A 17,678-nucleotide genomic window follows, 5' to 3' on the forward strand; every position below is an offset into this window, starting at 1 on the left:
CATTGTCCTTTGCCAATATATTGACTTCTGAGTCGGTGTTACAGTAGTTAGCTGCCCTGGTTATTGCGTCGAGGGTCGCGGGTTCGATTAACACATCGGGCAAAGGTTCGTGTGATGAACAAGTTTCTTTGCTCTTTGTATGGGTGTTTATTATATATTTAAACATATATAAATGTTTTATCAGTCTCTGGTACCCATAACTCAAAAGCAGTACAGCGCCTTACGCGTCCAATACAACAATGCGTTCAGGGTGTTGTTGGGCTACCTCGGTTCTGTAGCGCGTCGGGAATGTTCGCCGAGGCACGAGTCGATTGTTTCTTTACGACCATGCGGAAAAGGTGCACATCCCTGATTCGCCGAGTCCGGGTCAGCCCTAACAGCATCCTGAAGGCATTAACAGACCGTTGTGACTGTCGGTACTTGAACCATTGTACCATTGTTCACTTGCGGACTAAATAATAATAATAATAATGGTTGATTCGAAGTAAGTATTGAACAACACAACTGAAGAGAATGAAAAATAAAAACCCAAAAAACCATTTTACAAAAATAATTTAATAGGCAAATATTATATCGATATAACGTTCAAAAAGTGTCATTGGTGTGTGTATAATATATAACTTATGTACTACAGCGTATCTAGCATACAGTGGTTCGTTGCGCGACTCAGTTATAACATAAGGGATGAAACTTATTGTGACGTCACATTGCGTATTATCCTATTATAGGGGACCAATGTGCTTAGTGCGAGTTTATTAACGTTCTCGATAGAGTTAAAATTAACTTAAATTTGTATGCAGTTGGAACAGCGCCCCTAGCGGCAAAAGTTGGCAAACGTTCCAACTCCATACAAATTTGAGTTAACTTTTACGCTATCGAGACAAAACGTCATTTCGGATCCTCCTGATCCACTAGTGCTTTTAGGTACCTCAAGCACCGGTCATCGTTCTCGTCGAACCCGTCGCTTGCGACGAAGGGCTCGACGAGTAAATAAACCCTCAGACACAGCCCACTGAGTTTCTCGCCGGATCTTCTCAGTGGGTCGCGTTTCCGATCCGGTGGTAGATTCTGTGAAGCATGGCTCTTGCTAGGGTTCGTGTTAGCAACGTCATCAGGTTTGAGCCCCGTGAGCTCACCTACTAGTTTAGGCTACGCTGATATAGACACTCAAGGCTATCAGCTTAGGTAAGAAAAGAAAAAAAACGCTATTTGAGAACGTTAAAAAACTCGCATTAAGCACAGAAGTCATAATGAGGTTCAGTTCATACTAACTGTTCTCACAGAACGCGACATGAGTAGTTACTACTACATCTATGCCATTTTCATTCCAACTTTTGATCATAGACTTGAGACAATTCAAACTAATTGTACCTAAATCCTTAACCTTTGATAGAACGAAGCTCGATTACTCGTCACCCACAAATTTCATGTTCATTCATAATTTACACTCGATCAATAAAGTTTATATATAGCGCCTTATGAACAATTTTGTGATTATATATTTAATTTATCAAGCATAGCACCGAATCTATTCAAAGTTGCGATCTACATTTGGAAACGTCTCGAAACTATGTTTTCGGAATTAATTTGGGTCTTAGATATAAAAAATTATACACTTTGAATTCAAGATATTCCCTTCGATAATTATCATAGTAAAAGTTTAAAGTGAACTCTATTCGCTGTTTCATACCAAAGAGCAAAGATCAGACAGTTAGTATGTATGACGTGAACACATCATAAACTCGATTAGAATATACGTCACAACCGTCGCGTATTCTGTTAAAGCTTAAACTTAACTTATAACTACCTACATTCCATCAAGCAGGCACATTTGGTACTCTATTACACAGTGAATACACAAAGCCGGTGAAATAATTAAAATAAAGACACCATGACAGTTTAAGATATTGAAGATTCCCCAGGAATTGTGAAAAAAAACGGGAATTCAATGAAACTTTAAAAAAAAAGACTCATAAATCGTTTTTTCACGACTGCTTTGAACGCTTGTTGACAAATAACAAGATTTCACTTTTTTTTTTCGTGTAACTCCAAATGCAAGGGTCTTCGTCGATGAAGGAAAATTAAAATTTGATCATTAATCTATTTTGATGCACACATCATAGGTACTCTTTATTGTTCGTATTTAAAGGTTCGCGGTTTGGGTATGTATAGTGATCCGATTCATATAAGCGATGTAGAGTTTAATACTGATAGAATAGAAAATAATATTAACGGAAAATAATATAAATAAGTTTACTACCAACGGTAAACTGCAGCAAAGCATATTAGCATATAGCAACAACCAAGTTGACTTTCCTATATTTTCCTCATAACCTCGAAAACCGGCGATTTCGGCGATTGGATGCGATCTTAGGTTGAGCGGGAAAACTGAATGGTTATACGTCAATGTAGCTTAAAATATCCTCAGATTGACGCCAAATAAAGTTTTTACCAACAGCCCGGTGACACGATACACAGCGTACAGGGAAATACATGCACGTATTAAAGTCGTAGTTAATTTCCTTGTTATTCGGTAGTGCATATATAAAAAAAAAATGTTGATACGGAAACAAATGATTTTTGAGTTATTGTTCAATATATTTTATAAAGTTTATGTCTGGAAGAGATCGCTCTTAGCGATAAAGACCGCCAATTGTACTGTTAAGTATTTAATGTTTCGCATTGGTTTTTTTTTGGCGTACAATAAATAATACTCTCTCTAAAGTTTATTTCGATTTGAGATGACAATTAGCGAGGCGTAGACGACTTGGCGACTTCAATATCAGAGACTTTTTAACGCGGCAATATTCAATCAACTTGAGGCTTTCATGATGCACCTACCACTGGACTCTACAGCATCCTTGGTTGATTGGTAGAGAATGCCTCAGGCATTAGTTCCACCACTGTGCTTTTGTGCATAAAGTTAAATAAAGAAATAAATGTTTTAAATTCATAAATTTTAACTTTTTTATTTGTATAGATAGGCAAACTGACGAATAATTTCGTTTTAAATACTAGAACGTAATTGCATTATAATTCTCACTAATCTACCCTTTGACGTCTACAAGGATAGTCCCATACCACGCCCTGCCGCTGGTGATCAAATTTTATTTTAATTCATGAGACAAAGACAGATTTTGGCGGTATTTCAAAAAAATACTTGGCGCACTTCTAAGGTACGTACGTACATGTACAAATAATTCGTTGCGTATTACATAAATACTATTAAACGTAAAATTACATAGGAAATGAACATTACATAATAATAATAAACTTAAAAATATATGAATTTGTAGAATGTTTAATTTGTAAAATTATAACGCTTTTTTTTTTATCAAATACATTAAAACAGTCTTGTGAGAAGTCAATGAATTCGTGAAAGTAAAATGCATAATATTTCAAAGAGGAATGTGTGAACGAAAAAAAAAAAAGGTTTTGTCGAAAAAATGACACCTGAACCATTACATTTCTATTTGGTTGTAAACGTAAAAATAATTATAATCTATGAAATATAAAAATACTTTTTTTTTTTTAAATATAAAACTGATACAAAAATAAGACTAGCTAAAAATACGATTTCATTTATGTACATTTTTGGTGTTTCGGGTATCTGACTTCATTTTACGGAGTTTGTTACTTGTACAAATATTCGTGTAGAAGCGATATCTAAATAGCATCGCGTAAAAGTCTGATTTATTATTGCCATTTTACGACTGAATACAAGACTTTTTATCCCGTGTACAATATTGGGGGGAAAAATACATTTAATATTCGAATATCATTCAGTGAATTTAATTTTGAAAGTCGATTTCAGATTTTGATATTTTTAGAATTTCTAGAAAGTTCTCAGTAACTAAACGTACTTATTTCAGTCAAATACCCAATTAATGTTTCTTAATTCCTATTACATGCACCTAAACGGTTTTTTTTTTTTTTTTAAATAGTTCCATCGAATTTATAAAGAATAAAGCAAACGATATCTTACTTATCGTCGGCAACCAGCGTAGGCGATAAGATATACAAAGTTGTCGATGTTAAATAAAAAGAGGGAAACGTTCAGAATTATATTAAATATTTTATGAAATCGATTTTATTGAACTATTGTAATATTACTTTTGATTATGGCATCTTGTTGTACATGATTTTAGGTAGATTCCTTGTTTATTTCGCCGCCTTACGGCCTGGCCACGGGGATCGGCGGTGCGAACAGCGAAGCGGTGGGCGAGGCGACCATTCGCGCAGCACCGTTTGCAGGCCACGGGTACTCACGTTCGCCGCCGCGACTAGTAAGGAAGTCCGACAGCGAAATGTCTATATCGAAATTATCTCGATATTGCTTACAAATTAATAGTTTTTTGGTTCAGGACCTATTATTTGGAAAAGATTGTGAAGTACATGATTTGAATAAGAATCGGAGTATACCTATAGATGGAGAATTCCACAAGAAGTACGAGAAATACTTTGGGTGGCTAGACTTCCAAATAGCTGGTCTAGCTAGTATTTCAGCTATTTTATTTTTTTATTGCTTAGATGGGTGGACGAGCTCACAGCCCACCTTGTGTTAAGTGGTTACTGGAGCCCATAGACATCCACAACGTAAATGCGCCACCCACCTTGAGATATAAGTTCTAAGGTCTCAAGTATAGTTATAATGGCTGCCTCACCCTTCAAACCGAAACGCATTACTACTTCACGGCAGAAATAGGCAGGGTGGTAGTACCCACCCGTGTAGACTCACAAGAGGTCCTACCACCAGTAATTACGCAAATTATTATTTTGAAGATTTCATTTTTATCACACGATGTTATTCCTTCACCGTGGAAATCAATCGTGAACATTTGTTGAGTACGTATTTCATTACAAAAATTGGTACCCGCCTGATATTCGAACACCGGTGCATCGCTCAACACGATTGCACCGGACGTCCGTTAGGCCACGACGACTTTAAAAATATAAAATAAAAAATAAATAAAAAATAAATAAAAAATATAAAAATTTCGGCGTTAATTTTTCGCGGCGAAAACAACTAAACTCATTTAATCACTGCACTATTCGCCGCGACTACCGCTCGACTCCGTGGCTCGCGCCGTCCGTATTCATGCATTTGTTTTGCTCGCCCGCCGCATCGCGCGATTCGCTCGGTACATTCCGCCGGTCGCTTCGCCGGTCGCCGGTGCGCGTGGCTTGTTAGGTACATTTCTATGCGCTTGTTTTAGTCGCTAGACGCTTCGCCGTTCGCACCGCGCGAATATTCGCATCGGCGAATGTCCCGTGGCCAGGCTGTTAGATGTTTAATGTGACGTATTTTAACAATATCTATTAGGAGATATCATATCACGGGCCAGTGATAAGAAAAACCCGAACGTGACTTATTGGTTATTGTTAAAAAAAATCTACAGGTTTCGATTCAAAATGAACATTCAAGATTCTTAGATGAATCTCATTAATTTTGGCAATTCGAACAAAACTTATACGTCGTTCTTTAAAAATAAAAGAAATTGGCACCAATTTGAAAAATTCTTACAAAAAAAATGTATAATAATACGTAGCAAAGTTTTGTAAAACACTATAAAACTTGAATATTCCGTATTGTGGAACACGCAACGGGGCAAAAATCAATTACCGGTTTTAATCGTAGCACTTGTGCAATATTTTCTGGGCGGCTTTGATGAGGGGCGTAAGAGTCCTCAGTTCCATTGCGCACTCCAGGAAGGGATGTTCTAGTAATTCTTCGGCGGATGCTCTCATGTCCACGTCAACTTGGAGGCATTTATCCAAGAAGTCCTGGAATTTCGGGGACAGCTCTCCCCAACGTGGTATTTTCGGGCGCCCGACAGCCGCGATCAGGTACAGCGCCCTTAAAGGCGTCTCTTTCATGTATGGCGGTTCGCCTTCGATCATTTCGATCGCCATTATACCAAGGGACCAAACGTCCACCTTCTTCCCGTACTGCTTCCTGGTAACCACTTCGGGCGCCATCCAATACGGCGTGCCGACCATGGTCTGTCGTTTCTCATCACCAACGATGTTCGCACAGAAACCGAAATCAGTTACTTTGACGGTCCCATCCATTCCGAGTAGGACATTATCGGATTTAATGTCCCTATGGATTGTACCTTTAGAGTGGAGGAAAGCGACGGCCTGCAGGGTTTCCCGGCACACAGCAGCTATCTGTCCTTCTTTCATGACCACTTCAGTTACGACGTCCGTGAGAGAACCTCCATCGAGAAGTTCCATGGCAACCCACAAATGATCATAGCTTAGGAATGCGTCAAGGAAATTCACAAGGTTCTTATGGTGGAACCCCTTGAGTACGTTGATTTCATTGAGTATTAATTCCTTCTTGGACTGTTTTGTTAGGTCAATGTCCTTTATGGCGACTCTTGAATTGTCTTTGCTGTCTATGGCAATGAACACGACACCTTAAAAAGAAATTTAATATGTTATTATCAAAGAAAAACCAATGTTATTTGGTATAGAACATTTCATTAGTTATCAAACCAAAATTAATTAGAAAGCCTAAAAGCGAAATTAGGAATATATGGTAATAAATCTTATTATTTCTTTAGTTTTTTTTCTTCATAGTTTTACACTTTTATTTGACAGATCCAGATAGTATGATTAAAAACGAGAATTATGGTTTTTTTTTAACTTTTTCAGTTTGGATATTTATACAACAACAATTACTCTCAAATTTGAAATACCAAATATGTTTCATAAAGCTACTGATTCCAACTAAGCATAAAAATGAAGTTTAAATAATGATGGTGGATTAGATATATAAAAAATAATACTCAAATGCCTCTATTGACCTTGGTTGGCTGAGCAGTTAATGATCATGACGTGTGTGTTTGATTTAGAATTTAATTAGTTTTTTTTTTTGTGGAAACATAAGGTTTTCATGGTTTATGCATTTTCTTATTCTGTGTTTCTGGTACCAATAGCATAAATAAATAATTCTAGCACGACACCCCCTCATCATAAACACAAAACCAAGTGACATGTAAGTCTGTACTTCATGAACTTATTGGTCATTCAATGTTAGTTTATGATAAGAATGGAGGAATGCAAAAATACCTATTAACCATTTTTTGGTACTGTGTCTTCAAACAATGACAATTTAAATTGGATTAACCTTATTGTTATTTGACTTCAAATAAAAATGGAGGAATTGAGAACTCTCAATGAAATATGATTTTCTTGTAGATACATCTGATGCCTATATATTATAATATGTACATTTTAATACTTCTCTCATTAATAATGAAAACAATTTTTAATGCTTAACTCAGATTTTATATCTTTCTCTTTGTTTTTAAAATGATCCGATTACATTTGCTTTTATTCTTGAACTAAAATATCAGCTTTTGGTTTCTAAAAATACCTAAGCTCCAACTTCTGTGCTGCAGAGTAAATATTTACATTTTATTCATAAGCCTGAGACTAATTTCCATACAATGTATACATCAAGGGTGTACTGGAAACGCCAAGATAAATTTAGAATTCACACAGTCAGTGTTAAAATATTTACAATTGAAACTGTTAAGATTGATTAGATAAGGCATGTATAGATTCTTTCAATTTTTAAGGTCACTTTATCTGTAATTTTTAACATAGGTGGTACACAAATATGTTATTATTATCATAATGGGTACGCAAACACAAGGCCTACTTTATATAAGTGTACCACATGTATGTGCAACTTTTCAATTTGACACTTAAGACTGGAATATTATTATCATTCAAACAATAGTAATCCTATGCCCAAATATATAATGATATTTTATATTTCATAAACATGATCTGAAACATTTTTTTTATTGCTATGGCAACAAGTAAAGCCAGTAGGGTTTGTAGTGTATGGAGTTAACTAGCAGATGAAAGAATTTTAAAGAAAGAATAAAGAATAGAAAAATAGCTTTTTGTCAAATAGTTGAGGTACTTGGCCAGAGGCAAGCTTTTAATAAAAAGATTAACCTAGTTCTGTGTATATAAAGCTGAAATGTTAAATTCTCACAGATTGATTGCAGTAGCATTGCGTCTATTTTTTTTGTAAAAACAATGGTGTAGTTTAGTTTGAAGGTTAAATCAAGATTTGTGTTGCAAAGTTAACAAACTGTAAATTCTTATCTGTCACACACAATAAAGTCAGTAACATTATGTGCAATATAAATATAGTGTGTTACTAATTACTATCAATAAAGATTACTCGTTCTTGTTTTAAATAAAATTGAATGTATGAATTTGTAAATTTGAAAAAAGTTATTTGTAAACTGAATAATTTTGGTGGAAGTGGAATTATAGAATCAATTATGCCAGAAGAATACAATTTTTTTTGCAGGATGTGATAGCTGATAGGTAATGCTAAGAAGCTCATTTCTACAGGGTATTTACTGCCATGCAAAGGAACACAATTTGAACTAATTCATATTCTATTATTAAGTATTCATATGTTTTTGGCTTTGAGTGGGTCTCCTTGCATCCTGTATGTTCCTATGACATAATTGTAATAATATTATAAATTAATTAAATTCCTGTAAAGCTAATTTTTCTTCCAAAGAAATGAATGTAGCTGCCTACACTTTATTAAATTACATAAACTTCAATGGGTCTACAAATCTAAAAAGGATTAAACTTACATTCTATTTTGAAAGTTAGCATTTATTGTTAGTAACACAAAATATAGCTCGGAAGTCACTATATTTTAACACACACAATGAAAGATTAGTTTTTAAGCGTTTTATCTATCAAAGAAGAAGAGTTATGCAATTTGTGATACATAACCTTCCATCCATTCATAACCTTCAACAACCTCATAACATGGATTGTTTGCTTGACATTTACACTAATTATTAAATTGATACTTTATAAGCCAACAATAAATTATATAAATATTGATACTTTACAAGCTAACTATGAATTATTAAAAAATTTCAAGGGCATTTAATAAGGAAGGCCAAAAACCAAACAAAAAGAATTGTCAGGATTGTTTGTTTCTATTGTTTCAAAAATGAATTACATACTAATTAAAAGTTATTTTTAGGCTATGAGGTTCTTACGAAGAGTTGTCGGTTATATTTTTTTGAAAGCACTACACTAATTGTGGTCACATTTAATACATTTAGTTTGGTATTTGATGGAACATTATATTATTAATGTTTTTTCGGTGTAATTCAACAGTTACATTTACACCATTATTAAAGTACAAACTCTTTTGATGCAATGAGTGCTTATATGAACAAAATAAAAAACAGTGGATCCTCACCAGAAGCACCAGCACCAAGTTGTTTGATTTTTTCAAATCTAACATAGGGATCATCCTTATTGCAGATTCTCTTCAACTCTTCATATATTTCTTCATCGGAGAGTTTAGAATAACTCAGCTCCTTCTTCCGAAGCATTGGGCTTTCGTCATTGTCATCACCAATGAGTGTCAAATCTTGGACTACAGCCGCCATGTCCATTAGTGCATCTTTCTTTTTAAGGCTGTGTTTGGACGGAGATATGGGCATTGTCTGTCTTTCTGAAGGTGCATTGTAGTGTGTAGTTTCCTCCTCACTGCTCTGGCCAATAGACAGGTCCGAATCCTGGCTTTGATGTGCTTTCTTGTGATCCAAAAGCTTCTCAATCTCTATATCCTCTTCAGTAATGACTTCTTGCGTAACAAAAGGTTTGAATGGTTCATCTTGCGCTTTTTCCTTTTTTATCGTGTACATGTGGAATTTCACGGCCTGGATGGCAGCATCAGGGTTTTCGCTTTGTTCGGCCGCCGTAATTTGTGTATTTATGAGTCGCAGCCATGCCGTTGGCAGACCTTCTAACATACCAGTCTCGGAATTTTTACTAACGTGTAGATGTTGTTTCACGTTTGTAGGCATCCCGATCTCCGTAGCTCTCTCATCTCGTTCCTTGTGTTGCTTCTTAGAGAAAAGCTTCCCGAACACACCACGACCCGATCGCCCACTCATTTTGATTGATTTCGGTCACTTCACATACGACTAGGCCATTTCACTTTTACGATTTCATTCAATGAACACTTAGCTACATTTCTCGCGACACAATACAGATTTGTTTTTTTAAAATTCAATAATAGGAGTGGCTTTTCTGGGACGGATTGGTCGTTCGCACGAAGGATACTTTATCATCTGTCAAAAACAGTCAAAATGTCAATTGCAAGACGGCAACCAGTCACAGTTCGTTTTACGCATTTACTACCAAATAATCTCGGAAAGTAACATTGTATTTGATTTATAAAATATATTGAATACACAGTCACAAACAAATAACTTGCAAAGTTGTAAGACTGTTATTTTATCCATTACCTGAAATTTAAAATAGCGGTGATAATTGCTCAAAGTTACTACGAAACTTGAGTAATGGAACGTTAATAATTATTTCAATGTTGGTAGCAAAATTAAGTTACATTATAATGTTGTCAACGGATATTGCTGATGATAAACAGGAATTTCAGATGATTCATTCTTACATAGAAACTACCTATATATTTGAAATATTATAATACCATGAATATTTTTACAGCCTCAGAGAGTGGATGTGTATACGGCCTAATTGATATTAAACGGTCGTAATGGCTCGTGGACATAACAAAGTTCATGGATGTGTCAACTTAAATAATGTTATTCATCTTAATATTGAAGGCTCAATCTTAATGGTTTCTTTAGCATTCAAACCGGAACATAATATGATTGTTTCTTTACAAAAGTATTACGGGTATGGATTAGCGATAAGCGAGTATTAAGACAAAATCCCAAGAAAAAAATGCAATACGGGTATGGATTAGCGATAAGCGAGTATTAAGACAAAATCCCAAGAAAAAAATGCAACGTCAATGATCTTGAGTTTTTAAAGTCTGCCTACATTAACGCAATAAGAATACGTGTTCTGATTATTTTGCCTTTTAAAATTTCATGATTTTCTCAGCTTTTTTATTTTAAATTATTAAGTGTTAATTAAGGGATACATATATAATTGCCATTTTACAATAAAATATTAAATAATTTTGAGTGAAGTTCCAGCGATGTAATGGACAGGACGAGGCGATGTGGGCTCTTAGAATATGACTGTGCATTGTGCAAATGTTAAAGTAAATACGCCATCTCGCATTACCATAAATATTATTTTTGGAGATTGTAATTACTATAGGAAGATCATCAAGAAGTTTTCATGGTAGACCGACTTTCTTAATGATGTATTTGAATTTGATTGAATGTTCAGAGAGAGAGAGAGAGGGGGAGAGAGAGAGAGAGAGAGAGAGGGAGAGGTTACTGGTGGTAGGACCTCTTGTGAGTTCGCGCGGGTTGGTACCACCGCCCTGCTTATTTCTGCCGTGAAGCAGTAATGCGTTTCGGTTTGAAGGGTGGGGTAGCCGTAGTAACTATACTGAGACCTTAGAACTTATATCTCAAGGTGGGTGGCGCATTTACGTTGTGGATGTCTATGGGCTCCAGTGACCACTTAACACCAGGTGGGCTGTGAGCTCGTCCACCCATTTAAGCTATAAAAAACAGGGAGAGAAAAAGGGAGAGACAGAGAGAGGGAGAGAGAGAGGGAGACAGAGAGAGGGGAGGATTATGTAATTTACCTTAAAATAGCCCCTATGCGGATCCTATATGAATATAATATAGGTCACAAACTACTTTGTGCAAATTTACATCTAAATCCGTTAAATTACGGTCTGAAATTAATTAACACATACCATTTTTCACATTCATAATATTTATTACATTTAGATTTCTGAACAAAAAATATAGAAGATTTATAAACTTTGCTCTGTTAAATTAAACTTCTTACAAACTCAAAACAAAATCGACCTTTATAAATTATCTTGTTTACGATTATGTATTTTGCAAATTGTGTTTGTGGTTTATAACATAGTTAATGCACTTGATATTGAAGGCTTATAACTCAGCTGAGGTACAGGTGTGTCACGTATTTAGTGTATTTTCTGTGCACAAGTAAAATGTGACTCCGTGACTCACGTCAACGACCTTTCATTAATTCAATTTAGCCAATTTAGTGATCGCGACTTCCAAGTGTTGCAAGACGCCATTGATTTTGTCGAATACAGTCATAATACGTAAGCCGGATTAAAATAAGTGAAGTGTTCTGTATTCGTTCGTATTTTTATGTGCCATATGATACCGATTTCTTTAGATCAGGAGAAGAGTTGAAGGACCTTTGAGTGACAGAAACGACAATAAAGTCCGCTTACCTTGAGATATGGTGACATGACATACTTAGAAAAATTGTTAGCATCATGAACTCACGAGAGCTCAATTGAATCCCGGTAAAGTAGCATAGCCGATGTCAGGAAAACAAGCATTTCATGCAGATGTTGGTTTTCATCCTCCTTGCATCGATAATTCTCAATGCGGAGGGTTTTAAAAACAAATTAACAAATTTCAATTGTAGGGGAAGTTTTTCTAAAAAAGTAAAGTTTCTAGGTTATATTTTTACTGGTGGTAGGACCTCTTGTGAGTCCGCGCGAGTAGGTACTACCATCCTACATATTTCTGCCATGAAGCAGTATTGCGTTTCAGTTTGAAGGTTGGGGCAGCCGTTGTAACTACACTGATACCTTAGAACTTATATCTCAAGGTGGGTGGCGCATTTATGTTGTAGATGTCTATGGGCTCCAGTAACCACTTAACACTAGGTGGGCTGTGAGCTCGTCCACACATCTAAGCAATAAAAAATATATTGTTTGATACAATAAATTTTGCAACAATAAATCTGCTTAGAAACATTTTGTTTACAAGATGGAGTGTGCGTATCTTAATTATTTCCCTCTATGAAAATTTTAAGGTCAATCACACTATACGGTTCTATTCTGTAATACAGTTCTCGATCAATCGTTTGATTCATTCACTTGTCTATTTATCAATGACCACATGGCGACATAGGGCCGATGCTCTAATTGAATTTAATGATACAAGTTTCTTATATTGACTGTTGCAACATTATTTTCGTAATAAAAAACCTTGTTCCATTAGCATTTAAAAAAATTGAATCTGTAATCGAGCTTGCTATTAAGACTAATAAAATTGTACAATATGTGTCTTGCCCTGTTTATTAAATAACTAGTGTGGCGGGTAGCCATCATACAACGCAAGATAATTGACAGCTGCCTGAATCTCGCTTACGACATTTTCAAGATATAGCGTATATATACAAGTTCCGACGAACAACAATCGGCCCCCCGGTCTCCGGAGACCCACCTGGCGCTCTTCGCCGATGACACCGCCATCTACTACTCGTGTAGGAAGAAGGCGTTGCTTCATCGACGACTTCAGACCGCAGCTACCACCATGGGACAGTGGTTCCGGAAGTGGCGCATCGACATCAACCCCACGAAAAGCACAGCGGTGCTCTTCAAAAGGAGTCGCCCTCCGAACACCACGCTGAGCATCCCCCTCCCGACTAGGCGCGTCAACACCTCTGCCCCCGCCGTTCGCCCAATCACGATGTTCGACCAGCCCATACCGTGGGCCCCGAAGGTCAAATATTTAGGCATCACCCTCGACAGTAGGATGACATTCCGCCCCCACATCAAGACGGTACGCGACCGTGCAGCCTTCATTCTAGGACGTCTCTACCCGATGATATGTAGGCGAAGTAAAATGTCCCTTAGAAATAAGGTGACACTCTACAAAACTTGCATACGCCCCGTCATGACCTATGCAAGTGCAGTGTTCGCTCACGCGGCCCGCACTCACTTAAAGACATTCCAAATCATTCAATCCCGTTTTTGCAAGATAGCCGTCGGAGCCCCGTGGTTCGTCAGGAACGTCGACCTCCATGACGACCTGGACTTAGAGTCCATCAGTAAGTATCTTCAATCGGCGTCCATGCGCCACTTCGATAAAGCGGCACGACACGAGAACCCTCTCATCGTGGCCGCCGGTAACTACATTTTTTTTTTTTTTTTTTTTTTTTATTGCCCTTGTAGGCAGACGAGCATACGGCCCACCTGATGGTGAGTGGTTACCGTCGCCCATGGACTTCAGCAATGCCAGGGGCAGAGCCAAGCCGCTGCCTACCGCTTAATACTCTCCACAAGCCTCGTTTGAAGAAGGACATGTCATAGCGCTCGGGAAACACCGTGGAGGGGAGCTCATTCCATAGCCGGATGGTACGTGGCAAAAAAGATCTCTGGAAACGCACTGTGGATGACCGCAGTGGCTCCAGGTAGTATGGATGAACTCTACTCCGGTGGCGGGCGGTGCGATGGTAAAAACGAGATGCCGGTATCATCTCGAACAATTCCTCAGAGCACTCCCCATGGAACATGCGGTACAGAATACAGAGGGAACCGAAGTCCCTCCGCAGACCCAGAGGCGGACATTCCCGATCCTGCGGACAGAATGGAAAGCAGTCGACGTCGCCCAAAACACGTCACCTCGGATCCTCCCGATCCACTAACGGTGCTTCTAGGTACTTCAAGCACCGGTCACCGTTCTCGTCGAACCCGTCGCTTGCGACGAAGGGCTCGACGAGTAAATTAACTCCCAGACACAGCCCACTGAGTTTCTCGCCGGATCTTCTCAGTGGGTCGCGTTTCCGATCCGGTGGTAGATTCTGCGAAGCACGGCTCTTGCTAGGGTTCGTGTTAGCAAGGTCATCAGGTTTGAGCCCCGTGAGCTCACCTACAAAAGTTAGGGTTACGCTGATATAGCCTCTCAAGGCTCTCAGCTTAGGTAGGAAAAAAAAAAAAACAACAACAATCGGACCGTCGATCTACCGAGCAATGTCACCCGCTCGGTGGAAGATCTTTCCTTTCGTCGTTAAGACTCTCAAAAACGTACAAAAAATAACATATTTTCATTAAATATTTTTTATAAATAATTGTGAATAAAATAAAAAGTAGTTTTATTTTTATTTTTATTAATAAAAAAATCATAATAAAAAATGTATACCCGAATAATATTTTTTTTATACCTCGAATAGAACTTAAAATTATTATTTTTATAATAAGGAGCTTCGTTTCTATCCGGTGTCCCACGACAACACACATTTTTTTATCTCTTGATATGCTCTTGATAACGCGTCTGCAAAATTTCATGTCGATTAATTGAAGTTAAGGCGTGAAAGCGTAATACACAAACTCACATTCGCCTTCATAACATTAATGATTATTGATTCAAATTTCATCAGCTTAGGAAGCAGACTAAATGGTTTGAAATTATGACGCTGACTACTGACGCTGTTTACTGACGCTGTTAACATGCTGTCAGCCATCAACATCGCACACTTTAGGTACTACATAACATCCTTGTAATAGCCGAAGAATAGATCCAGGCAATTAGTACATCCCTATTGAATTAAATGAAAATATAAGCGGTTTTGTGAACTTTTTGGCGGGTTTTTTTTTTTTTTTAATTTATTGATGCACACAACAAATTACAATCCTACAGTACATATTAGCTAAATCGTACAAGTACTAGATCTAATCTGGATTGCAATCTAAATGGTATGTGCACTCAGCAACTCCATATTAATGTACCTACATAGCTTTGGCTATTAAAAATAAAATTACAAATATGGGAAACTAACCATTGTTAAATAGGATATCCTTCACACATCTGACAAATCCCCTGAATGTATGTTCAAAGATATCAAGGTCACCGTGACATTAGCCAAATCATTATACCTACTGCCTGACCAATCTTACCATAGGGTTATAGTATGATATATTATTTTTATATATTGTCCGTAACGCAAATAGGTTTACCAAATGCGAATTCCGCGAAGCACTGCTCTTGCCAAGGCTAGTGCTAACAAATTCACTCAGGATGAATACGTAAGCTCAGGTACTTGTCCGCACGTAGCTAAGCCTTAGGCTACCAGCGAATAGATAGGGGGGATTTTTTTTATTCTTCGATATAAAATATTCTTGGCTGTTCGTTAAATCTACTATCGGATCGGAATCGCGACCCACTAAGGTCCGATGAGAAATTCAATGGGCTGTGTCTGTGGGAATACACGGTAATTAGCACGATATTCGAATATCGACGAATAACATAACAAACACTAACAGAACAGAAAACATTAACAAGAAAACATTAACAGTGTTTATAATGACAATTAAAAACGCACTATTAAACAGCAAAAATAGTATTAATTAATTATTAATCTATATAAAAAATATTATATTACAATTTTGTGTATGTGTGTATCCTTTTTATTTATATAGGGGAGAAACTTTAAATTTTTTATACCATTAACATCGCACTGGATTGGATCATGAATTGGAGAAGAAGTTGAACGTGGAACAAATGTAGGGGATGCATTCCAGGGCCCAAATACTAACATGAGGGTAAAAAGTATTCTAGAGACAACAGGAAAAACTTTACAATTGTCTATAGCACTAGCGCAGGGCAGAAATAAAGGTAGAAAACTCATACATGGCACTAGGCACGATCCTTATTAGTGAGGGAACGGACACAGAAGAAAAAGGTTGTTTTTTTATTGCTTAGATGGGTGGAGGAGCCCACAGCCTACCTGGTATTAAGTGGTTACTGGAGCCTATAGACATCCACAACGTAAATGCGCCACCCACCTTGAGATATCAGTTCTAAGGTCTCAGTATAGTTACAACGGCTGCCCCGCCCTTCAAACTGAAACGCATTACTGCTTCACGGCAGAAATAGGCGGGGTGGTGGTACCTACCGCGCGGACTCACAAGATGTCCTACCACCAGTTATTACGCAAATTATAATTTTGCGGGTTTGATTTTTACTACACGATGTTATTCCTTCACCGTGGAAGTCAATCGTGAACATTTGTTGAGTACGTATTTCATTAGAAAATTTTATACTTAATACTTACTTGCTTTGCTACTTAATAGTATTTGCGCGAAAATCGTCACAGTAACATGTATGATGACGTATCTTGACGTTCAGTTAATAAGGAAACTCTCATCGCACTTTGCAATTGTCGCAATTACTCGTACGAACATGACCCACTGGATATAATGGTTGATTTTGTTTAAATTTAGACGAAGTCTGGAGTCCGGAGCTATGTACTGGGCTAGAGGAGCACTCGCGATGTTTTCATCTGTATGCTTAGTGCGAGTTTTTAAACGTTCTCGATAGCGTAAAAGTTAGCCTAATTTTGTATGCAGTTGGAACAGCGTCCCTAGCGGCAAATGTAGGCAAACGATCCCATTCCATATAAATATGAGTTAACTTTTACGCTATCGAGAACGTTAACTCTCACTAAGCACACTGAAGCCGATTCAAAACGTGAAATATAGCAATTGGCAGTTTGTTATTAACATTCCTCGTTTATGACAATGTCTATAATGTGCGTTTAGGGTTATAGTAATTGCATTAGCGCACAAGTGACCCGAATGCATTGCTGTAATATGATAAAATTAACGTGTCTGAAATATCAAGCGTGGAATGTGTGACTCATTCGATTATGCGTACAGTTTCATGTAATAAAGATGCGGAGTATAGCTAGGCAGTGGGTACTTAGAGGATATTCGTGGATTTTTACAGGTCGACGAACCTTGCTAGTGGAGTTGGACAATGAGCCTACCGATGGTATTGACTGCTATTCCTTGACTGTTGAGTACTGCCATTCGTAAAATAGTTTTTAATTGATCTGTATTGCTTCCTGAGTGAATTACAAAAATATTGCACAGAAATCATAAT

General features: G+C 37.3%; 1 protein-coding gene across 1 annotated transcript; it reads right to left on the minus strand.

Moving 5' to 3' along the window:
• Positions 1–535: 535 nt before the first annotated feature.
• On the minus strand, positions 536–10,163 carry LOC101743592 (serine/threonine-protein kinase PAK 3). The gene is made up of 2 exons (XM_038019283.2): positions 9,266–10,163; positions 536–6,422 (listed from the first exon to the last, which is right to left on the minus strand). The coding sequence occupies exons 1-2, from the start codon at positions 9,966–9,968 to the stop codon at positions 5,629–5,631; spliced, it is 1,497 nt and encodes a 498-aa protein (XP_037875211.1). The 5' UTR covers positions 9,969–10,163; the 3' UTR covers positions 536–5,628.
• Between the last annotated feature and the right edge of the window lie 7,515 nt (positions 10,164–17,678).

Source organism: Bombyx mori, chromosome 23 (genome assembly GCF_030269925.1).
Source record: "Bombyx mori chromosome 23, ASM3026992v2".
Lineage (NCBI taxonomy): Eukaryota > Metazoa > Arthropoda > Insecta > Lepidoptera > Bombycidae > Bombyx > Bombyx mori.